We start from the raw sequence: 25,271 nt of genomic DNA, 5'->3' as shown, positions 1-25,271 counted from the left end.
GTCCATAATATGGGTCACCAGGCTGATCCAGCAGGTATAGTAGCAGTAAAGTATCATTAAAGGCTGTTTGGTTCAGTGAAGTGTTCCATTGAATGTTTACATAAATAATAAAATAAAAAGAAAAGAGATGTTGCTCATTATTCTCCACTGTCGACTACAATTATTATGTCATAATTATGAGATAGTAAGTCTATTATGATTATACTATCTCATGATTATGACTTACTATCTCATCGTTATAATGAGATAGTAAGTCATTGTGACTTATTATCTCATGATAATGACTTACAGGACCTTTATTTTGTCCTCACAGTGGCAGTAATGTTCTTCCATACACACACACACACACACACATAAGCGTTGCCCCGGGACAGAAAAAACAAAAAACCACACCAAGCCCCACTTAAGGTGGCCCAGGGCGGAGTCAGCTCCTCTCAGTCTGTACGGAACCTGAACGCACCACTTCAACCGAGGAAGGTGGAATGAAAACAGGCGGTTTTTAAGGAATATCCCATCGCATATCATCGCTTATTCTTAAATAAATACATCGATACCAGATCAAACAAACAGGGGCAGGTAAGAGTTGTTAGCTATCCACACACACACACACACACACGCACGCACGCACGCACACACTGCAGTGTAGCATCGACCAGACAAGGAAGTCTTTTTTTTACGACACAGACGGAACATTTAGCAGCTTTCTACTCAACCTCGTCCATCAAACAGGGTTTCATCCGCATGTTGCCGTCTCTTAAAAGCATCTAATCTCAATACAACACGTGTTTTTACACAACACAGACGTGTAACTTTAGCGTTAGCTCACACGGTGATGGTGATTTAAAGCACGACGGAGGTTATTAACACTGTGTCTACAGATGTTACCGTGAGCTCTAACTATAGTTACTAAGAACCACAAGAGCACGGTAACTGGTTCCCAGCGGTTCTACGCACGGCTGGTGACGGTGACGTTTAGCTCAGTGCTAACGAGCTAACTTCAGTTGATGAATGTCTCCGGTGTGTTTAATAAGGATTCAGAGATGAGTCATTTAAATCAGAGAAACACCAGTTTCTCTTGATAATGAGAGTGGCTGTATGAATCTGAAAATACACACATATTGTTTGACTGTATAAAAGTAGTTTTTACAGCAATATTATGTAGAAATTAGTTCTTTAAAGGGACACCAACATCTCAAATACATGTTTTTCCTCCTAACTGTGGTGCTAATTATTATATTATTATCAATCTAGATTGTTTTTAGTGTGAGTTAACCCCCCTGAAATATACCCGGTTACTCAAGTTATCCCACAGACCTCGGAGGTTTATGATTTCTGGAAAAGAGACATTCCTGTTGAGTTTTTAAAATGTATTTATTTGCATTTGTGTGCACCACAAGCTGCATATTCCCATTATAATCGACACAAAGCAAGCAGCTCTACGTCCAATATCTGCACCAAAACAAACTAGATGAAGAATATAACACGGCAGGTAAGAGCGAACATGTGTATTTGTGATTTTGGGATAAACTGTCACACAGGAAATATCATAAAGTACTTTATTTGGCTCTTTGTCTGCTAATTTAATGGACGAGGAGTGTATTTGAATCAGGATCTGTGTCTCACACCTCAACTAAAGAATACATTAACAAAAGATGTTTTCAAATCAAATGTCCATAGCTCAGACGTGAAATTGTACTTTTCTTTTGTTTCTGGATTTCCAACACCCCATTTCCCCCAAAACATCAATGCAGAGATGACATTTGGCAAATCGGATAATCCAGTTGTAAAGTAGTGAAGTAGTATTCAAATAAAGTGTTAAGAGTTGTGTCTCTATAGCTGCTTACTGACTGTGTGGAGTACCGTAGACATTGTTTAAAGTCTGATGTGATGACAGTCAAGTTTAAATACTGAATTTGAGAACCAATGGGATTTTCCTGTAGTGTGAAGATATATATATATATATATATATCGATTTGTTTATAAAATGGAAGGAGACTGTAAAGAAATGTCCATCACAGTTTCCCAGAGTCCAAGATCATATGAAACACCAAGTATTGAGTTTAAAACAGCAATTAATCACATTGCAGAAGCTAGAACTAGACTCAGAACATGTCATCAATCATCAAAATAGATGCCAATTAATTTGCAGCATCCTGATTTACAAATAACGATACAAAAAAGAAATGGTACAAGCATCAGTGCACTGCTTCTGGTTTTATTTTACATTTAATCTAACTAATTACTTATTCATCATTTCTTGTAACAGGTAGAACTAACAATGACAACTTAAAGGTTTTGTTGATAATTTAACAGCTGGTGGGTTGGTCTCAGAAATACAGTAATTTAGCATCCCCTCCCCAACATGCCTCAAATAACCTTCAACCTTCACTAAACCTGCAACGTCTGTGACACTTAATTATATGCGTTTACAGGTAAATTATCCTTTTCTAGACCTGTTCCAGTATTTCACCACCGTAATCTCTTCGGGTAAACGAGACGGTCATTATCTGATTCATGCTGAGTGTGTCAGACGGGTGTCATACGTATCTCTGCTAACAGGGCAACAGTCTTGCTTAATGTGCATTTGAGCAATGATATCACATCCTGGTATAATCTAAAGCTAATGAGAGACACAGAGATAGTGTCTTAAAGCTGCATTCTCTCTAGTGTCCACCAGGGGGCGACTCCTCTGGTTGTATAGAAGTCTATGAGAAAATGACTGTACTTCTCTCTTGATTTATTACCTCAGTAAACATTGTAAACATGAGTTTATGGTCTCAATCTCTAGTTTCAAGTCTTCTTCAATACAGCATGATGTTCATTTAGTACATTATGCTCCATTTAGAGTCAAACAGACCATAAAGCAGGGGATGCTTTAGGGCGGGGCTTACAGTGATTGACAGGTCTCTGCCACAGCGTTGTCTGGTCGTGTTTACTTCTTCCTGTCGTGTTTCTCTTGACTCAGCTGTTTTCTTTCCATCTCCAAACAGCAAAATAAGGAGTTTTTGTCTGTGAGGTGTTGTTTGAATTTAATTAACAAGGTCACACTAAGTGTTCCCGCTCTGACAGATGGTCACCAGACAGAGTCCAGACGGACCCACTCACTCATGCAGGGCACTCATCTGAGTGGAAGACATGGTGGTGGTGGGGGGGGGGGAGTCATGAGGAGGAGAAGAAGAGTTTGAGAAAGAGGCAGTCAGCGGAGGGCGAGTCTGGGCTTGACGGAGCAAGTGAGCCAAGAAAATTGTGGGTTTAAAGAGAAAAGATGTGAGACTTTGGGAGCAAAGATTGTTCCATGAAGGCAGCGAGTGTTCTATGATGGGACCTTCAAACCTCAAACTGGTGTTGTGTTCTCCATTGTTGTGGTGATGACACAGTGTCAACTACTGCAGTCTTAAGTACAGAGATTGTTGGGATGAGCTCCAATCTGTTTTTGAAATATGAATTGTTCCGTTCTAAGAAGATGTTTTTTGGCCTCTGGAAGCGTTGGACGTTGGTACTGGGCGGCGAGCGAAGCGGGCGGTTCTAATTTCCAGCCTTGGGCCCGACTCTGAGCTCCCACTCAGTGCTTAGTCACGGATCTCTCTGCATACACATGTAATAACTCGGCTCACTGGTTGTGCCTACACTGCTGATCTAAAGCGCACTCCCCCGTGTACTGCATCGGCCTCATTCTTTAAAAGCAAGTCACCATAAAAAGGAAGGTTGGCTTTAATTTCAAGCTCTAATTCTGTGTCCAGAAACCATTTTATTGTCATATACACATGTATATAGGGAGCAGTGGGCTGCCAATGAAAGGCCCCCAGGGGAGAAATGGAATCTACCGGCAGAAATGGAATACAGTATTAATAAGCATTTTGTATAATCACCTGAAAATCAGAAGCGTTGTCTCCTACTGTTTGTTATTGTCATATCTGACCTGAGATCTGCCGTCTCTTGCAGCATGGGGGTCTACGAGGAGAAAAAGGAAAAGTGCGGAACCGTCTGCCTGAAATACCTCCTGTTCACGTTCAACTTCCTCTTTTGGGTAAGTTTCCACTCTGGCACCGTTTATATCGCACAAAGGATTTCATCGCCAAAGTGTTTGTGTCGGTCTGAAGTGCTTCTCAAGCACCTGCATGTCTTACATTATCTGTTATAATAACGTTTTACTCATCAAGTTGGTGGAGGAGATCTTGGTGCACAGCAAGGCTGAAGAAGAAGTCAGATAAACAAACCCTCAGGCCGGTCAAACGTACCGTGTTTTGAGGAGAAGAAATGATGTTTTTCCTTTACAACAAGCACACATGCACAGAAAATGCCCTCGTATTGACTTCATTATTTAGCTTTCTTCATGGCATAAATAGCAGATGAAGCTCTCCAACAGAGTTCCATTCAGCCAGCAGATGAATGCCTGCTGCTGTTGCATACTTTTACAGAGGACACAGAAGACGCATTCAAAGCATTTATTCCCCCCCAAAAACGTTCCAGTATCAGGAATGTGGCGTTCCAGAATACAAATAAGTGAGAAAAGGAAGAAATGCTTTTTAAAATGTGTTGGAGCCCACGATGACATCTTGGATTGGTTTTATTTGTCCTGAACTCACAGACATTATATTTATTACGAACATATTTAACAAAGAGAAGCAGCAAATCCTCTCACTAGAGAAGCTGAAACCAGAGAATGTTTGACATTTTGACAAACATCATATTAGTAGGTACATTTGTCAATTGACTAATTGCTGCAGCTCACATTGAACCATTGACCTGCATTCATTTTTCCTCCTTCGTCACTTTGAATACTTCAAACCTCTTTGTCACTCTCAGCTTTGGTTTCCTCCTGAGTCTCGTCTTTTGTTTCTTTAATCACGTGCTCTTCTCCTCCCAGTTGGCAGGCGGCGGCGTGATGGCGGTGGGCGTTTGGACCTTGGTCGAGAAGAGCGACTACATCAGCCTTCTCTCCTCCAAGACCTACGCCGCCTCCGCCTACATCCTGGTCCTGGCTGGAGCCATCGTGATGGTCACGGGGGTGCTGGGCTGCTGCGCCACCTTCAAGGAGCAGAGGAGGCTGCTGCGAGTGGTAAGAGACCCGTCAGAGGGACGTTCTCTGCAAGCTAAAGAAAGATTTAAACAAACCGTGGGACCGTAAGGTGTATTCTTTATTATTGGAGGACATCTTTATTTTCACACCAATGTGTAATAGGATAAAGTGATAACAAGGCGGTAACTCTAGTTTATTTAAAGGTACAGGCAGACTGATTCTGTGTCACTAAATATCACTGGATTGCATATTCTGTAGTCGGATGTACATCAGCTTATCTGACATCGCTCTTGGCATCAGACTGGATGTTGTGTTTCCATTCTTGAACAAGCCACGTTTGTTCGAAGGACATTTTGGCGCCACACACACGCACACACGCATCGCGGCCGAGGTGTCGGCCTCCATTGGGTTCAGTTCAGACACAACAAGAAGTTCTTACAGTAGCAGCGTGTGTGCCCGTATTTGATTTGGCACCGTCTGCACACAGCACAGGGTTTTGCCAACAGAGACCCGCAGGGCACTGAATATGCACTCGTGCACAAACACACACAAAAACACTGTAGTGTTCACACACTGCTACATATTTCATCCACATATATCAACACGGTAAATGTGTGCATGACGCACGACGCTGTGGGCAAATGTTTGTGTCGACGAGTCCATAAGAACTCTGCAGAGCCGGATATTTGTACGGTACAGAAGCTCCTCGAGGACAAAGGACGGCATTCAGAACAAAGTGATGGCATGGCATTGTTAACTTCTCCCAAAAAAAACAAGACGAGTAACAACTCTCTGCCTCATACGTCAATGCTCATTTTATACCTCGAAACGACTAAAATGTTTACACAAATTAAACAGTAGTCAGAAAATAAAGTATTCAGTCGCACACTTTAATCACAAGGTGCTTCACATACAAGGTAAAACGTTTTAGTACGATGTTAAAAGTAAACAATATACATATAAGAACCAGGTGAGTTAAAATAGGATGAATACAATTATAGACAACATTTCATGTCCCAAGTAAATCAAATTTAAGAGACAAAATTTAGAGACACATTTGAAAGGTAAACTCACAGAAGGCAAGTAGTTAAAAAGACTAATTATAGTATTACTGTGACATTTAAAGGACAAAAGACTGCTTTAGATGATCCCTTGTTTCGCGTGCGTGTGTGTGTGGGGGCGTGTGTGTGTGGGGGCGTGTGTGGGGGGGCATCTGGAAGAGCTGAGATTAGGTCGATGAATCACAGTGAAGGAACCAACTTGTCGGCAGGCAGAGATGCTATTGAGATTGTTAAAGAGGGCAAACATGAGGGTGGTGGTGGGTGGGGGGGGGTGGTACCTGCTTGAGAGCAGCTGTGATTGGCCACACTGTCCTTCAACCTAAAAGTCACAAGTTCTAACCACCTGATGCAGCCACAATATCACCAGCATATCTGCAGCTGTGGAGCTTCAATAAACCCTCTCTTCAGATTAAAGGCAGTATCAGACGAAACGTGCGAGGTCAGTGAGACAGAGAGGAAAAATAGGAAAACTCTCCCACGGGAAAAGGGGTGTGGTGTGTGTGTGTGTGTCTGCAAACACAGCCTCATTGTTTTCTAGGAGAAAAAGCGACAGAACGGTGCAATGACTCGGGGAGAGGAGGGAGAAATGTTTTCCTTTCCATGTGAGCCAGATGGAAAGCAGTCCTAGCTGAGTCTGGATCCACCTGTGGAGAAAGTGACTTCATTACAAGTCCGAGTGTGTCTCTGTCCTTTTAGTTTTCTCTACATTCCTCTTTCTGTCTGTCTCACTGTTATCTGCTTGTCTTTATCTTCTTTTTGTCTAATCGCTCATTCTGCTGCAGCAAACTGCACAGTATTATGGGTAGCCGGTTACAGCTGCTTGCTCAAGGCGCCCTAGTGGCTGTGGGGACTCAAACCTTCTTAAAACACTAGACACTAGGGGGCGCTAGTGATAATTCAGCTGAGTGCGTCACCGACCTACGCGGGCAGACATGTTGGTGAGTTTAATTTAGTTTTTTGGAAACTAGTTGGCTATCTACGTGTGTTTTTTAGCGGCAGTGGTTCAATGCTACTTTGGATCCGAGGTCGTGGACCCGACCACTCACGAAATAGTTGTACGCCTCTAGACTCTTGTACGTCTTCATCTGGCTTATAGTCGGAGGTCTGGAGGACGAGGTCATTTGTGATGTCGATCGCCTCCACACCGAGCAAATCGGTCAAGCTGTGGGAAAAATCGCTCTTCATCATTTTGTGAAGGATCACAGCCAATGTGTGTTTCTATTTTCTGCCGTTAACGGCTGCGTGTAGGTTCAACCGACCCTTTTATTTATTCACTTTCCTCTATTTCACATTCACGCAGTATTTAGGTTCTTCACTTCCTGCCCTCCATCTGAATTTCATGCGACATAATAGTCACGTGATCGCAAACAAGCTGTAGTCCATCTTTCTTTTTTTGAAAGGTGGGATAGTTGACATAAGTTATAGCGAAGTGTTCATGCTCAGTTTAAAATCCTTGCACACCTGTGTGTGTGTGTGTGTGTGTGTGTGTGTGTGTGTGTGTGTGTGTGTGTGTGTGTGTGTGTGTGTGTGGTTTTGAATTCATGGTGCATCTTGAGGACTTGAGATCACAGCCATGAATCACAGAGAAGGAATGAACTTGTCATGAGGGAGGAGGGGGGGATCGCAGGAGAATGCCAAAGATGGAGAACATAGTGGAGCTGTGTGTGTGTGTGTGTGTGTGTGTGTGTGCGCTGTGCTGTCTTTGTGTCGTGCATCAAGAGAGGATCAAATTCCTGGACTGATATCTTGTCGCATTCACTCGTCAGAATGTCTTCATCCAAATTCTTTTGTTTATGAGTTTTGTTTAAATCGTCCATAAAACTACAGCTGACGTTTCCCACTTAAAAACATAAACGCACTCTTCTTCAACGACATGAAACGAGGTCATTATAGGAAAACATGTTCTTCATCTTGTGTCTAATCGAGCAGATTTATGGGGTTTAAGTGAAATAAACCAAAAAATAACTCTAGATTAACAAAACAAAATGATTTGAATCAACTCAACTTCTTAAAGCGCAACGTAAATAAAGAAAGTGAACTTGTCTGTTCATTCATTAAAGGTACAGTGTGTAGATCATCTAGCGGAGGCTAGTGGTCGTACAATGTACACGCACAGCCAACTTGTTCATAAAAACTATATTATTAGATTTAAACATTGATTATAAAGAAGCCGGCCGGACTTATTTGTGACTCTTAAAGGAAATCTCTGCACGCATCCAACCGGTATCTGTCTGATTAAAGTCACCTTCAGCGTGACTCTGAACTCGCTCAGGAATTGTAAAGGTGTGTGTGTGTGTGTGTGTGTGTGCGTGTGCGTGTGCGTGTGCGTGTGCGTGTGCGTGTGCGTGTGCGTGTGCGTGTGCGTGTGTGTGTGTGTGTGTGTGTGTGTGTCTCGTTGCAGTTAAATGTTGTTCCATTATGTAGTGAGGATGAAGTTACAAAAACTCTGGAGAAACCAGAGAAGCAGCTGCTGTGAGAGAGAGTTCAATTATTCTATAACAACTCCAGCATGAGTTTTACACATTTTCTGAAGATTTCTCCGTCTGTTCTTGGCGTTGCAGTTATTTTTTATTGCATCATATTTACATAAACGTCCCTCTGTGCTCTTATAAATCAACAGTGTCCCAAATACAATTGTGTATTTACACAATTTGTTGGCCAACTCTGCATATTTCGATGTTTAAGTATTGATTTGACAGTTTACATGACACTCTGTCCCAGTTCCATACTATTACATACTACACAATGAAACTGCTCACAACTAAGCCGATGGACTATCTTGAGTAACCGGGTCATGATTTCTGGAAAAGAAGAGTTACAAATGTATTTTATTTGGTCATATGGTCCCATTATACGGGAGAGAAGGCTGATATCTCCAAAACTAGTCCACTCACTGTTGCTTCCTCACATTACCGTCCGCTGACTGTGTCTCCATCTTGTTCTGTGTCCTCAGTACTTCGTCCTGCTGCTGTGTATCTTCCTGTTGGAGATCCTGGCCGGCATCCTGGCTTATATCTACTATCAGCAGGTACTCTTTCCCCCCCCCCCCGGGAAGGTTTGTATGTGTCTGACAGATATGAGCCGAGGAATTGTTTTAAGTAATAATGTAGTCATAACAAAAGGGAATCTCATGAGTACGGTTTGTCCTCTGAGATACATTTTTCTTTTGTATAACTGATCCTCTCTATTGTCACTGAAGTAAAGAAACCCGTCTGTGTGTTGTAGCTCTTATGTTCGCTACTAAACAGATCAATAGAGCACGCTCGACATGCCTCTTCATCTGAGCACTTAATCAAAAGAGTTGTAATAAAACGCGCTGTGACTTTTAACCACGATGAAACCAGCGCGGTTAAATCAGACTGTCAGGATTAAACATCAAACGGCCCACGAAGAAGACAAACATCAGACGGACCGTGTTACTCTCGGTGCATTTAGTCCAGATGGAATAAAAAAAGCCTCATGACGAGGCTGAATGCTCTGTGTCACAACCATTTAGACCCACTTTAGCGCTGGGATGGATGATAAGGATATATCTATCTATCTATCTATCTATCTATCTATCCATACTGTCGTTAATATATCTGCCTTTAAAGCCACCATCAGTGTTCCTCTATTATGTTATATTAGTAATATTAACATGGCGTTGCTGCTGTCGTGTAGCTCAGCAGCAGGACTCCTCTCAGTCTGGAGGTGCTCTGCTTTCATTATAACCGCCTCATTCATAACGCACAACCCGTCTGAACACCCGGCTGTCTCCTGCTTCCTACAACCTCTTGACTCCTTCACTTGCTTCAAAGGATTGTTGCATTAATTAAGTTGAGCGTAAATCTCTGATTCCACTCTTCTTCCCTCCCTCTGTTCTTCATCTCTCTCTCTCTCTCTCTCGTTATTATTCCTCTTTTGTTCCTCCTGATATTCAGTGAGAACTGATGTTTTGCTTCTTTATTTCATGGAATCTGCTCGTCACTTAAAACACTTGTGACGAGGCGCAAAGTGTCACTTCTGCGCTGAGTGCTGCACGTTTAGCGTTTGTTTTGTCGCCGAGAGTTTAAAAATGTCCGACTTCTGATAAAACGCTGCGCTCGTCCCCGTTGTTCCCCCGCTGTCCAATCACAGTGGAGGACAGACGAGTCAAGTATCCTACGATATGAGCATGTTGTTACGCTATTGTTTGTTACTCTGGACTTGATGGTGTCTTCATGAATGAATTGTGGGATAATAACGTTGATCTGAATCTGAACAGAGTGACGTTTCTCTCCGAGATGTTTCCTCAACCCACTGAATCTCACTGATGACCGACAAGTCCGTCCTCTCTCTCTACGTGCTTCATCTCCAGTAAATACTCTAAATACCGACATGTTTATATTCCTTATCGTATCAACCAGACGCAACCAAAGAGTCTCGGCTGAAAACTACTGAACGTTTTTCCACCGCGTGAAGGCGATGAGTGCTACATCTGGACTTTTAGCTGTGGCGTTGAGTTTAATGGTTGCCCGTCTGTCCAGTTATTCTCGCGAACGCGATATTGAAGGAGCACCTTTAGGGAAGTTCTTCAAATTTGGACTGAATCAACGGTCACTGTGACCTCACAAAATACGTTGTTTTTTTTGGCCATAACTCAAGAAATCATATGCAAATCATGACAATTTCCCACAAAGGTCTAATAAGATGATGTGATGACATACTTGGACAAATGTGGATTTTAACTGCAACATGACTGCTTGTTGGAGAAACACAAATGCGAGGTGGTAATTCTTGTATTTTTTGTTCTACAGTTGCTGTTTTCCACGTGTGAGTGTTTTACGTTTAATACTATCTGTTCTATCTGTTCTATCTGTGTGTGGCCTGAGTTTAACGCAAAGCTTTGTCCGGCATTTGATCAAGAGACACGTGAAGATGAACGTGCCTGTAGAAATGCTCACTAGTTCAGATATTTAGCAACAAACGGCGATATACTGCTTTTTGCATTGGTATCCCGGACATGTGGCGTGTTTTACAGCCCAGTTCTGAACAGCGTAGACTGGTTATTCTCACCGGCAGTGGATGCTACAGCCTTCCTCACCTGTCGATAGCCCACATTTACACGTCAGCACCTGCAAGTCTGAGGTCAGTTTGAATCTTGAGCTGCTGGTTTTCGACCTCCAAAGCCGACTGTCGACGGGTAAAAACCTCTCTCGTTTCCTTCGTCTTCACCTCCCGTCTCTCATCTCCCCACCCGTCCTCTCTTCATCATTCACTCCCTTGATGTCTCCTTCACGCATTGATTTACAGTGGTTTCCCAGCTGGCTTGTTGCCATAGAAACTGAGCCCGCTCCTCCAGTAAGCGTTTTTTCTGCCTCTGGTCTAGAGAACAAAAAGAGAAACCTAAAACGCAGACTTCCTCTGTCTTCGCCTTCATGTGCTGCTCTGTTTGTTTGAACCTGCCGTCCAGCAGGAGCGTTTACGTTCTGACTCAGGAGCCGAGTCAACAACTACAACAGATGTTTATCACCGGGTCGTGCTCTGTGCTGGCCCGAGATGTGTGTATATATACATGCATATATATGTGTGTGTGTGTGTGTTTGTGCATCCCAACAGTTGAATGAGGAGCTGAAGCAGAACCTGAGAGAGACCATGACCCAGAAGTACAAACAGAGCAGCCACGAGCACGTCACCAGGGCTGTGGACAAGCTGCAGCAGGAGGTAAGACACCAGGATGGATGGATGGATAGATGGATGGATGGCTAGATGGATGCATACAAGGGGTGGGGGAAGAAATTGAGGCCAAGTATTGATCTTTTATTGCGTAAACTATTGATATTGCGAATACAAATGAAACCTTTTGCACAACAATAGCTTTTTTTTATGTTTTTCGACGATGTAGACGATCATACAAACAGTCCAATTTGTCAGGTGCATGATGCAACATTTATGGTTTTTATGACGCGTGTCGGTCAGTCTGTCTGCTTGGCCGACAAACCCAAGTTGATTTTCTGTGTTTCTGAACTGGATCCCCGTTAGCCGGCGCCGCTAGTCCTCCGGACAGAGCGGTCTACAGAAAAGACAAAACATACACTATGTGAATAAAACATCCAGTTAAATCAGTGGAGTCAGATCCAAAGTACAGACATGGTCTGTACAGATATGTATCAGTACAGACCATATACATTATAACTTCTTCAAAGAAGGATCATGAGTCTACAAAGTTAATGGAGTTCTAGTCACATGATTAAAACGTTCTCTTATTCGATAAAACAGATGTTGACTAACGGCATAATTTGCAGTATACTCAGCACATTGCAAAATGTTTAAAATCGAAAAACAAGATTACGTATCCTGATAATATTAAATATCTGGTGATTCCCACTCTACTGGAAACATCTACCAACTTGTGAAGGCCGACGTTAATCTTATCTTTTACCTGAAACTTTAAAATGACATCTTTAGGAGTGCTGTTTTTTCTTTTTTACGCTCAGTTATTTAACTATAAGAGTCCTCAGGATGTCTGACATCACCATTTATTCTTTGTTCTTTCCTTTAAACCTTCACATTCACACATAAAATCCACCTTCCAGCACCTCTAAAGCTCACTACTTAACATCTCCTCTGTTCACTCCACACACAAAAAATAAAAACCACTGTGGTTGTGTGCTGCAGTATTTTATGATCGGGAGTACTTGTCAGTCAGCCAACGGAGACTCCAGGACGTTCCCGCCCCAATAAATAGTCCCAGCCAGCTGTTTCCCCTTGTTTCCAGTCTTTATGCTAAGCTAAGCTAACCAACCGGTCCCTGTAGCTTCATATTTGCTGCACAGATATCAGAGTAGTATCCGTCTCCTCATACAACTATTGGTAAGAAAACCAATGTTTGTCTTTGCTTAAAGTCTTTCGTCCAACTTCTGATGTTTACTATTTCACTTCTTCAAAAGCTCCCCCTCTAGAGATGTGAAACGTGTCTCCCTCTGTCTCCCTGTCTCAGTTCAAGTGCTGCGGCAGCAACAGCTCGTCGGACTGGGCCGAGAGCGTCTGGATCCACTCCAGAGACGCCGACGGCAGGATGGTGCCTGACAGCTGCTGTAAGACGAGCACCGATCTCTGCGGCCGCAGGGACCACCCGTCCAACATCTACAAGGTGGAGGTGAGCGGCTGAGGGGGTGCTGTGGGCGTCAAATGGGGCTGACTTCTCGGTGCGGGTCGGCTGGATCGGTATTCATGTGAGAGGTCGGGCGGTATTCTGGTTTCATCGCCGTCACCGGTGTCTCGTTCAGACACAAAACCACCTTTACCAAAAGAGTGAAACTTGGTAGAATCATGTTTTGAGTGGAGTATCCCTTTTTAATTGGGTAATACCGTGATATGAATGTTCCTTTTATTTCTGTCTCGTCTGCATTGAGACGGCGTGGTGTTAAGAGCAGCAGAGACAGAAGAGACAAAAACGTACATCCTACATCACCGTCTTTGTTTTTAACATTCAGGGAGGCTGCATCACCAAGCTGGAGAAATTCATCCTGGACCATCTGAAGATCATCGGAGCGGTGGGTGTTGGGATCGCTTGTGTACAGGTGAGCAGAGATTCAAATAAACGTGTGTGTGTGTATATATATATATATATCTATCTATCCATCTCTATCTCTATCTCTCTCTCTCTCCATATCCATTGAGGTGTTAAATTCTGTTTCTCCTTCTCCACCATCCAATCCCCAGGTCATAGGGATGGTGTTCACATGCTGCCTATATCGAAGTCTGAAGGCAGAGCCGTACTAAGAGGAGCAGCAGAAGAAACGTGTGTGTGAGTGTGTGAGTGTGTGAGTGTGTGAGTGTGTGAGTGTGTGAGTGTGTGAGTGTGTGAGTGAGTGAGTGAGTGAGTGAAGGAGGTAACTTCATGGACCACAAGTCATACTCAAAACAGCCCATAGGTTATTTTCTTTGCCTTTACACACAGGGGGAAGGAAACATTAGGCGAGGGATCATATTCTTGAGGATCTCATTTGTTGGGAAAAAATAAAACACTACGAGGTTTCTTGAAGCAATTAAGCACTCAAGCTGCAGACTCAGCTCCATCTGTGAGAGACGAAGCCTCAGAGAGAAACCGATGGGAATGTTTTAACACCGATTGTGTAAATTAGCGTAGCACAGCCTCCTCGGGACTAAGAAAGACATTGTAGTTTTTTTCCACTCCCGATTCCCACGATGCGTTTTTTTGTTGTTTTTTTACTGTTTGCGGACCAGGTGCTGCACCCGAGAGCGCCGTAAAGATCGGCGGAGTAAAACTGGCACTTTGCAGAAAAATGTTAATCCTGGTCGCAGCAGCTTTCCCTCGCTCAACAAGCCTCCACCTCTGGGGCCTTCTTCAACCTGCAACAGCTTTCACGTTCCACCTTAACCAGCCAGCCATGCGATTTAAATATTCGTTCCATCGTGGCCTTCCTTTAAAAAAAAAACATCTAAAACTGTTTTTATATTTTGTAAATGATTATTTTCTACACTTTTGCTTTTTTTTGTGTCTCCGTAGTGACATATCCGCATTTTTAATCAACTCTGTCGCCTTAAAGACATGCAGCGAGGTACTCAGTACTCAGTGAAGGTACCTTCAGGTAGTTAGTGCCTTTTCACAACGGCAGCATTTTAACCCGTGAAGTGATCGTGTTGATGATTCATAACAAGCAGTGCCACTAATATTACTCGTAAGAAAGCACCTCATGTTTGCTTTATATTTATATATATATATATATATATATATATATACACATATACACAAAGGATTTATCCACTGATGCCAAAGTTGTCAGCCGTAACTCTCTGTAGCTCCTCCAGCCTTATTGGTCCACTGATGTCTGTCTTTTTTTAGATTGTTGTCACGAATGAAGATTTTGTTTACTTTACTCTACGGGGCAAACATTTATTATTGTATTTAACGGACACATTGGTGAGGAATGATATTTCCCCGTGTGCCTCAAAGCCAACACTGAATTAACCTGCTGTATTTCTGTCTTCGTGATAATCCCGGAGTTGTTTTTAGTTTGAATAAAACATTGACCATCAATACGCTGCTGAGTGATTTGTAAAAAAAAAAAAAAACACCAAAACATAACTTCACTGCACTGAATGTCCTTCACCTCACAGTTATCGGGTCGTGTCATCCCCCTCAAAAAACGGCCCAAAAAATAACATTATTGTGTAAAGATGAAAACCACGTGTCCCGTAGCCAGTGGCCCTGACACAATGGGGCGCCAGCTTACAGGTGCATTAGTGTATTAACCCAAAGTCAATTCCCTAATGTTGCTGTACTGTGGCGATCTGGGATGCGAGCCACAGTCCTGACGGCTGCTTTGCCGGAGTGCATTACCTGTATATACCATGACGGCTATACACGGTCTGCAATGGGAGGTGTTCTGCCAGCTCGTGTTGTTGTTGAGTGACTGTGCATCGGTGTCGTTACAGCAGCAGTTCCTGTGTGCAAACGCAGGGAGGCAGCACCCGCCAAGGCTTCCACCACCACCACACTGGTGAAAACAGCTGGTGAGAGTGTGTGCAAAAACACCCAGAGGCTGTTGAGGATTAACCCACTAAGTGTGCTATGCGAACGAGCCGGAAGATAATCAACTGGTCAGCTCGCAGCTATACGGGCTTCTAATTGGTTTCCGCCCGAGACCACTGACGAGGCGAGGTTTAGCCATTTCTCCCATTGCTGAAGATTAAGGCAGAGTAGAAACATGTCATCCCCCCCCCCCCCCCCCCCCCCCACACACACACACGGGGAAATGAAGCAACAGAAATCTCTATGTTTTTTTTTGAAGGTGCTCTCACAGCACACCTGGTGACTGCTGAGTCATCCCGGAAAAAAATCTGTGAGCCCGATATCTGGAGGGGGTTTCTTCATATTTGGCACAAACGTCCAGGTTGACCTGATTAGAGTTTGGTGGTCAAAGGTCGCTGTGACATCCACTCTTCTGGACATAACTCAAGAATTCATCTGCTCTTTATTCCGCACAAACATATAAAAAGGGTTAAATAATGAAGTGCTCACATGTTTGTGCACGGGGGGGGGTTCAGCAGTTAACGTTTCCATCGGAGTGAAAGTAGTTCAGCACATGGCTGTTTCCAAGGAGCAGACATCTGTGGAATGCAAAGTCGTCCGTCCTGCTCTTGACACGGCCTCGAGTTTGACTTTTAAATAGACGACAGGAAAGCGCGACGAGCCTTCGAACGACCAATTGTGTTGCTCTCCGCTGATGAAAAGCCTAATAAATCTCCCTCCTCCCTGCCGGGCCTCGCCGCCCCGTTGCTCGCAGGCAAACACAAAAGGGGTGAGTTGATCAACGTCGGCGCATGACAGTTCCAAAATATCTCACCCTATAGCCTACTCGGGCGTCCGTTCGGCGGACATGTCACCCGCTGCACCTCGACCTGTTGAGCCATCCAGCAGAGACGTATGTCCTTTTCAGTCCAATGGGAGGCCTCTTCTCCGTCCACCTTTTCTTTTGTTTTTTCCTGGAAGGTGAATTCTGTGACTGGGAGTCTGGAGGAACATGCAGGCATTCATACCCAGGGTCACCCAAAGGCAGGGGAGCCCAAGGGTGCTGAAACCTCTCTGTGAGTCTTATTTTAGGTTTAGCTTGCATTATTTTCAAATCAGTCGACTGGGGAAATCTCTTTTCCCCTGATGGAGAATTTCGTCATGTCTGATTTGGTTTCACAGCATTTGTCAAGAGCTGAAACCGTTGCTGTCGTCACTGGGTTCAGGTGAAGGTTAGTCAAGAATACAGACAGATTTTTGCTTCCTCACACACCTACAAATGGGAATAAATCAATCTGAAATGACTCGTTAGCTAACTGGCCTCACTGGGAAGAGATATGCAACCTTTGACAAGCGGCTGCAAATAGACACTGCATTGTCTGAGGTCACATGTTTTGGACTGTGTGTCGGCATCAGAATCAGGTGATTTCTGTAGTCAGGATATTTTACGAGCTCTCTGAACCTTCAGCGCTGTCACTCTTCAGCCGTCTCCAGGTCCAAACAGGAGGTCTGAACATAATCTGCTCTGCAATGTTGAGCTGCACGTATGAACGTCATGCAGACACGGACACATCTCGAGCCTTTTGTCTCGAGGCCTCGGCTGTTTACGGAGGAGGAGGAGGAGGAGGAATGTAATCACGAGTCTGTAGATGGCAGCAACACTCTTGGCCAATCTGTCTCAATAAAATAGAAAAAAAAAAAAAAGTCTATTGTCTTGGAGGTCAAGTGCTGCCAGTTGAAATTGAAATTAATTGGAATATTCCAGCGAGAAGACAAAAAAAAGAAATCCAGTTTCGGTCCTCGTACACCTGTTCACATTAAACAGGCCAAATGTATGCACAGTCACGCTCTGGGTGCATTCTTTTTAAAGCAGTATGGATTTATTACAATGCATAAAATAAATAATACAGAATAACAGCTTCTTCTTCACCCTCATAATGATGATGATGACTGATCCCACATGACATTTTATTACACTGTTCATCAGTTTTATTAAGCGCTGACTTTTTGTGTGTGTGTGTGTGTGTGTGTGTGTGTGTGTGTGTCATTTACATTTCCTCCAATTTTGAGAGAGACCGGCTCAGCAAACCGAGAGACTTTGAGCCTCGGTAGGGTTCAACAAGCTCCCCCCTCAGACTAATACTGAGGAGCTGTGTGAAATAAAACCTCTCACTGAGCCGCCTCTCAGCCTTTAGGAGATGTCACTGGTGCATCTGTCAGGGGGGAGGGGGGGGGCAAGCTCCTGCATGCTGACAAGAGGCTCACATGTGGCTCTTATCCCTCTGCATACTGAGACGTCACTCCGCCCATCACTCACTCGCACCCTCGGGCTCACTTCAGCCTTTTTTTTCCTGAAGCGTAGCGCCCCTCAAACATCTGGCTCTTCATCCTTTTCCCTCTTCATGGGTCACGTCCCATCCGGGCAGAGGAGACTCTGAGTCCTTAGGTGTTTGGAGCTCCAAGGTGGTTTTTTTGACCAGCTGGCTTTTGATCTTCCTCCAGGGGGGGTCAGAGTGGATCTGTGTGTGTTTGTGTCTGCAGCTGCAGATGTGGAATCAGATGTTCACCCCGCTTTGTGTGACATTATCTTGCGATCGCACTAACCCAAGAAACACCAACAAATAATATGGTTTATAAAGTCGTCAGAAATTAAGAAAACTATTTAGAAATATGAAACACTTATTTGGACAAATTTAACTCTGTTATCCAAACCTTCAAAGAGCTTCGTGACCTTTTTCAAATAAAAAATACTCCTCCTTGATATGATTTTCTTCTATTTACACTTTTATAACTGTATGGCAAAGTTGTTATGAATAGATTATGAACAGAAACAAACTAAACTAATACCATTACAGCGGAGCAGATGATATCAGGTCTGAGAAGTACATTTCTACATTAGAAGGGCAACGTGGTTTTATTTGATTTATGACTTTAACCTAGAGAGCCGAATGTCAGTTTGAACGTCTTTCACTGAACTAAAACCAATTTAACCGTCAGATTAAGCTTCTGAGGATCAAAGTTCTACATTAGGAAGCCGTGAGTTAGAAGAACGATATGGTTTTGATTTCCAAATGAAACCTTGAGTTTGAACTTCTGTCGTCGAAATAAAATTAATTTGACCGTCACATTAGATTAAGCCGTCACTTCTTTCCAAAAATGCAAAAAAAGGTCGTGAATTAAAAGGACGACATGGTTTAATTTAATTTCCCACTGAAACCCAGACAGCAGGGAGAATATGTTCACTGTGACCCTCTGAGCGCTAAACGAGGCTTCATTTGATTTGCAGAAGGTCAGAAGGAAGAGAAAACATTAGAATGGTGTGAAAGGAAATTAAATAAAAAGGACATAGAGGAAGAAGCATTTCAATAATTGACTTATGTAAAAGTGGTAGTACCACACTTAACAAATACTACAACACAAGGAAAAGTAAAGAAGCATTTCATCAAAATGTCCTTAAAGTTTGAAGTGTAAAAGTACTCGTTATGCAGAATGACCGACTTTATATCGTGATCTTAAGTATCAGTAACATTTAAGTGTATTGTAGTTGGTTGAGGTGGAGCTCGTTTGGTAGTTAAATCTATAACAATGCATCATATTTTACGACCTGATTATATCTTTTGTCTGTAAAATCTTAACCTGAAAAGTAGCTGGAGTTTTGGAATAAATGTTTTGGTGTTAAATGTACATTTTTGGTTGCTGGAGTGAAAGTATGAATGGCATTAAAACCATGTATCTGTAGAAAGTACAAGTATTGTATGTACCTAATGTATGTAAATTTCACCACAAGTTCTAATAAAGTGAAAATCATTTATCTCCAAATAGTGATGATATTTTAGAATTAGTCACGGGTTATACAAATACAAAATGTTTCTACTACCCAGGATGGTTCTTCATTAAATTATCTGAATAATAATTTATTATGAAGCTTAAAACAGGCTGTTTTACTCAAAACATCTGACATAGTGGAGATTCACAGAGTTCACAGGACAGCGATGCATATTACTACACTCTATATGCTCTATAATTACAGGCTGGTTGAATCTATTACAGTGATAATGACAGGGCATTAGTGTGTATTATGGTTTTAATGGTGTTAAAGGTTGCAGGTGCGCTTGATTTATCTAATTGAAAGGATCTCGACAGTGTCGAGGGTCAACGACTTGTGCATTAAAAGATTCTCTGAAGTGCATAATGAAACGCTAATCGACACACGGGGCGAGATGGGCGCGTAGATATCGATTTTTTTATATCTTTAACTTTCAATGAGAGAACGTGCTCATGCATGTAAAATCATAAATAAAGAATAACCAGGGCCTGCAACACAAGCTATGGTGTTATTAGTGGAGCTTTGAGCGCCGAGTTCACCTGCCCTCGAAGGGGCCCTGGAGGGGACATGATGATTGTGTATCTTTAGTATTGTTTGTACATTAAGATTAATCCGGTCATCAAAATGATATCACAACACAACACAGTGAACAATATCTAATTCAGCTAAATGTACAGTTAAGTTAAGTTAACATATCTGTGTGTGAATACTTTTATTGTAATATACGACAATTCTCTTTTAAATTCCTCCTGACTTCTCTGGCTGAGCCGCAGTGATACACAGAGCCCTCGGGACGCCTCAATACTGGTACAATAATAAAGTCAATGTTCTCGCTGCTCAGAGAGACTTTTTTCTTCTTTTTCAGGAGGTAATTGTAGTGGGATTATGAAAAATGTGGTCTTTATCTTATTGGGAGTGACTCTCAGGCATATAAATGTCTATGTGCACACACACACACACACACACACACACACACACACACACTGAGGATGATTATCTAAACCCTGCTCATTCACAGATCGATGTACACACTCACTGTGATTACATGTACTGCATGAACTCTTTGTCGCTGTGAAAAAAACTAGATTAAAGTAATTAAAGTATTAGAAGTAACCCAAGTAAAAGTACATTTACAGGAGACATATTGCGCTTATTTTCAGGTTCTGTATTTTGGGTTTACATGCATTGATGTTGGAAAAAAACAACGCATGTCAGTGGTGCAGTAAAGTGTAGTCGCCGATCTTTGGGAAGAGAGTGGACGCAGATTCGTTGGCTGGCTAGTTAGTAAGCTAGCTAGCTTGTCTGTCTCCAGAGCAACGCTGACGACCAGCGCGCTGTTTAGCTAAGTTTATACAACCAATGTAGCATTAAAGCGTGGGAGAATTAGCCAGCTCGCTAACTAGCCAACTGTCCACTAGCTAGCTAGGTAGCTTGCTAATTCCACCATGCTTTAATGCTACACTTGTTACAGAAAATGAGCCCAAATAAAGCTGTATAGCTGAAAGCAATGTGCTTTCCTACGCTGTCAGTGTGTGTGACTAAAGCATTAAGTTGTTAAATGTTACTCATGTGCTCTGACTTTCTACGCTTCTTAACGGTACTACTTATATATATATACTTTATATATATATATATATATATAGTTGTGATCCTGACGGCTCTATTAAAGGTACCGTGTACTTCTCCATTGAGGGTTTTAAGACTTTCACTGTATTTATATAGCACAATTCCAACTTTATAACCATGATAACCACGCCTGAATATTTAAGAGCCCCCCAGCTATCATACATGATTTGTGTCGTAAACTCTACACTGGGGGTTTTGGTGTAGTAACTTTATACTAAAAAATCATATTAATGTGGTTAATTAATATATTCATCATAATATTGTCATGTGAAAGCAATGTGAAAGGGTGTTGCTCGTAGTGAAGAAACTACCGAGAGTAATCACCTGAATCTGCAGCGGCTCCACTTAATTGTCTAATTGTTGGGCCGTCCAGCCCACAACTTTATACTGTTTTGATTAACTCTCACAGCTCTCGGTGTCGGGCAGGCAGCTGTTTTCACTGAACACACTCTATAAAACCCAATGAATGCAACCTGCTCAGCATCAAGCGGCGGACAGACACAGTTAGAGACTCGCTGGTGAACATAGTGGAGCGTTTAGCAGCTAAAGAGATAGATATTTCCCTCAGGAGTCAGTAGAAACAGAGCTGTAAGAGAGTGAATATTGGACACAAAGAAAACTTCAAAGTGCATGGAAATACTCAAGTACAGTGTCATATTCCACCAGCGTTCTACGTTTTTTATTTACATTGTAGTAGCTGAGCTTCAATTTGTCTTGCTTGTTTGGCTCGTACTTTTCCCAATGAACACTCCCTCGGTTGTTGCTGTTGTTTTGGCCGTTTTCTTTGTAAGGTTTTCTAGAGCCGGGTAATAATACTGTTTATTAGCTTTGGGGATTTGTAAACATGATTGGTGTCCTGCACAGAGCCCATTCACATCATCATTTCACATTTTCAATATCATCTCACATTTTTCATATCGCAATTACATTTCAACTGCTGAATTCCTTCTCTGCTAGTTACATTACTGCCTCACTCAGCTCCAGTCAACCTCATATCCAGGTTGTTCTCAGCCACAAGCTGCTTATCATTGCATCTTTTGATTTCAGTATGTATACATACAGTACATTAATAATGATTGAGCTTATATGTGTCAATGGGTTTCGATTCATCCATGTACCTTCACCAGTTTATTTATACTCCTTATGGCCTGATGTCCCCAGCAGAATAATGGCCACATGAGGACGGTCATGGATGTTTAATACATCCGTGTGTCGAGAGCTTATTAGCTCACACATAGAGTCCACTTAATAGATAGAATAGAGCTCAAAATCAAACTTAAAAGTGAAAGTTACTTGATTCATCTACCGAGCATCTTTATCTAAACAGTTTTACATGCACTGAAATACCATTCCTGCATTGCGTGCTTCCACAAAATCAAACAAATCAACACAAAATCAGATTAAGTTTGAAATGAGACCGACGAGTCATCTAATACTTTTGATGATGATGGGATTTAACGATATGAAGGTAGCCGGTTGAGGTGTTTTCATCGGGGCTTAGTTAATACGACCCCAGCTTTAATCTTAATAACATTATGTAAGTGCAGGAATGTAACTGAGAGTCTAGTAAATCTTCAGTATTTTTTGCCTCACCTTGTTGTACCTCCCTGAGACTTTCCTCCTCCCTCAGATTCAGTCAGGGTGCAATATGACGGTGCAGAATACTTCTGCAGATTTTTCTTTTTTGCTGTTGTTGTTGTTGCATTGTTTTTCTGTTTTTTCCTTCCCTGCACGAGGAGCCAGGAGCTGTTGATAGGCCGTGCCTCCAATCTCTGTGTATATTGATGGGAAAAGAGATGGCGGAGGAGGTGGGGGTGCCGAGTGTGTGTGTGTGTGTGTGTGTGTGTGTGCGTGTGTGTTCGAGGTGGGGGTTGTGAGGTGCTGGGGCGTAAAAAGTCCACTACCATTTGTCACAGTCGACTGTGTGCCTGGCTGTCAGTGGCGCCTGCCTGCACGCCGCAGCAAAGGCCTCTGGGAGCCCTGCGTCTCACTGCGTGCATCTGCCAGGCAGTCCTCCCGAGCGTGTGTGTGTGTGTGTGTGTGTGTAAGATGGAGAGGGTACAAAAGAGTAACACCTAACTATCTACCGGTGTCAATCCAGGAGACTCTCCATGGACCGCTGCGCCCTGCGAGGCTCAGGGTCACGTAACCAACAGAGAGGGAACTGAGCCGCCAGCTTCTGTCAACAGACCGCTGTTGGCCGTGCGAGCCAATACAGTGCTCTTTAATTGACCAACCACACTGACTCTGGGTTTTACAAGGCGGTGTCACAAGGTTCTTTGTGATAAAATGGTAGAATCTTTCAGTGAGAACCGATGATTAAACATGACACGTGCCCTCTTCTTTATATTTCTCTAGACTTGCTGAACAGAGCTGGTGCTGCATGACAGACACATATTTTAAGGAACTTGACGAACAAAAATCGTATTTTTTATACTTATTTAGAGGGGATCCTTATTCGTGGTTGTTAAAATCATAAAAATCATTATTTTGTTATTATGATACTCGTATGTTTCCCACATGATCATCATTTTTACACCAAAATATTTTTGTAAATCACAGTTTTTCAAAAATGAATATTAATGAAAGAATAAAGAATCACAGCAGGTTGATTTTTTTTTAATTCTCCTTTGCTGTAGAGAGTTTTACCAATTTTCTGGTTAGCCTGTTGAAGACATGGCCGACCCTGTGGGTCATATGACGTGATTTGTGTGAAACAACAGGCAGGAATAGAGACGTGCAGCAACACACACACAGACACACGCACACACACACACAGACCAGTGCTAGGCCAGTGCTTCTTGTCCACATGATTCATCTCTCTGGACACACAGGTCATCAGCTCAACATGGTAATGAATGAATGAATTGCCCAGTATGCCGAAGTTAACGGCGATCACCAGACGGGTCCAGTCTTAGTCAAGCTGTCTCTTGCATTACGGTTACGTAACTGAGAGAGTGCAAAAGGACATGTGTGTGTGTGTCGAGTGTGTGTGTGTGTGTGTCGAGTCTGTGTGTTTGTGTGTGTGTGTGTCGAGTGTGTGTGTTTGTGTGTGTGTGTTTGTGTGTGTGTCGAGTGTGTGTGTTTGTGTGTGTATGGGGGTGCGAGCTCTGTTCATTATATTCACAATTGCATTCTGACTTTGCTCTTTTGAGGATTATGGAGGTGGCAGATAGCTTCAAAGAGTACCGTTTCTAAAGGTCATCGTTATTCTCGCGCTACGTTTTTTTGATCCTGAAGCAAAATAAAAGAGTTTTTAGAATCACAAAATCTTTATCAAACCTACAGATTCTGCTGTGGTTCTACTGAATGCTCTGTTGTTCGTCAGACACCTGAAATGCAAATTTAAATATGGTCACTTGGTTTGATCAGCTTTATATATATAGAGAGAGATTTATGAATATGTTTATGAGAATGTTTGGCTGTTTTGTTTGATGAATGACTTAAAATCCAAACTGTTCTGTTGATGTATTTAATATTTGTTTTTACCGTAATACATTTTCTAGTATTTATTTGTTGTAGTCCTTTGCCCCTGCCTTCTATCTGAGTAATTTAAACAACGTACTGTATTTATGTTACAGTAAATATTCTGGATGTGTTGGACCAATTGTTTCACTTTTGCTCACGATCCACAGCTCAGGACTCCCGCCTTTCTCGCAACTTTATTGCAGATCAAGTGTGTATTTTTTATTTTTTTTTTTTAAGGCCGGAAAAAATCTATTTATACTGAAATGTACGATTGAAAAGAACTGACATATTTCTGTGCAACAGCAAGCTGGAGCGTTGTTGAGCACTAGCCAAGTCCTTGCCCCTGCGTAGGTCAGCTTGGGGTTTCCCAATGTGTCAGACTGCGTTCTCGTCCCATTAACTCGCTGTTAAAGTGCCCACAACAGCAGCTCCTGTTCATCCCGACTTTAATGGAGATATTTATTGATTCTTGCTCTTAATCTGTCAGAAAGCTCTTGTGTCATGTGATTGCGTGTGCAGCAAGGGGAGATCCACGCTTGCATGTGCACATGTGTTGTTTGTTGGAGGGGGGGGGTTGAAGATGCTATAGCTCTGACTGCATGGCGCACCGCGGGGAGAAAGAAGTGTGTGTGGGAGTAATGTTGTGGGGGGAAAAACCCATAACAAGGGTTTGTGAAAGTGTGTGTGTGTGTGTGTGTGTGTGTGTGTGTGTGTGTGCGTGAGAGACAATGTGTTTATATTTGGATCCAGTGGAGTAGTGTTTGGGAAGCTCTG

General features: G+C 42.6%; 1 protein-coding gene across 1 annotated transcript; it reads left to right on the top strand.

The window, feature by feature from the left end:
- Positions 1-399: 399 nt before the first annotated feature.
- On the top strand, positions 400-14,504 carry LOC116384225 (CD151 antigen). Its single transcript, XM_031848703.1, has 8 exons — positions 400-576; positions 3,943-4,027; positions 4,868-5,059; positions 9,035-9,109; positions 11,659-11,763; positions 13,040-13,198; positions 13,536-13,622; positions 13,765-14,504. Exons 2-8 carry the CDS (start codon positions 3,944-3,946, stop codon positions 13,822-13,824), a joined length of 762 nt encoding a protein of 253 aa, XP_031704563.1. The 5' UTR covers positions 400-576; position 3,943; the 3' UTR covers positions 13,825-14,504.
- Positions 14,505-25,271: the final 10,767 nt, after the last annotated feature.

Source organism: Anarrhichthys ocellatus, unplaced genomic scaffold (assembly GCF_004355925.1).
Source record: "Anarrhichthys ocellatus isolate YVR2014 unplaced genomic scaffold, GSC_Weel_1.0 scaffold8, whole genome shotgun sequence".
In the NCBI taxonomy this organism is placed as follows: Eukaryota; Metazoa; Chordata; class Actinopteri; order Perciformes; family Anarhichadidae; genus Anarrhichthys; species Anarrhichthys ocellatus.
This window is presented reverse-complemented; position numbering and strand designations above follow the sequence as displayed.

What these genes read in the sequence shown, in the direction of transcription:
- LOC116384225 (XM_031848703.1), top strand. Translation starts at nt 3,944, where the DNA reads ATGGGGGTCTACGAGGAGAAAAAGGAAAAGTGCGGAACCGTCTGCCTG. An exon ending in CTTATATCTACTATCAGCAG is followed by an intron (nt 9,110 to 11,658) that starts GTACTCTTTCCC and finishes GCATCCCAACAG; the next exon opens with TTGAATGAGGAGCTGAAGCA. An exon ending in CCAACATCTACAAGGTGGAG is followed by an intron (nt 13,199 to 13,535) that starts GTGAGCGGCTGA and finishes TTTAACATTCAG; the next exon opens with GGAGGCTGCATCACCAAGCT.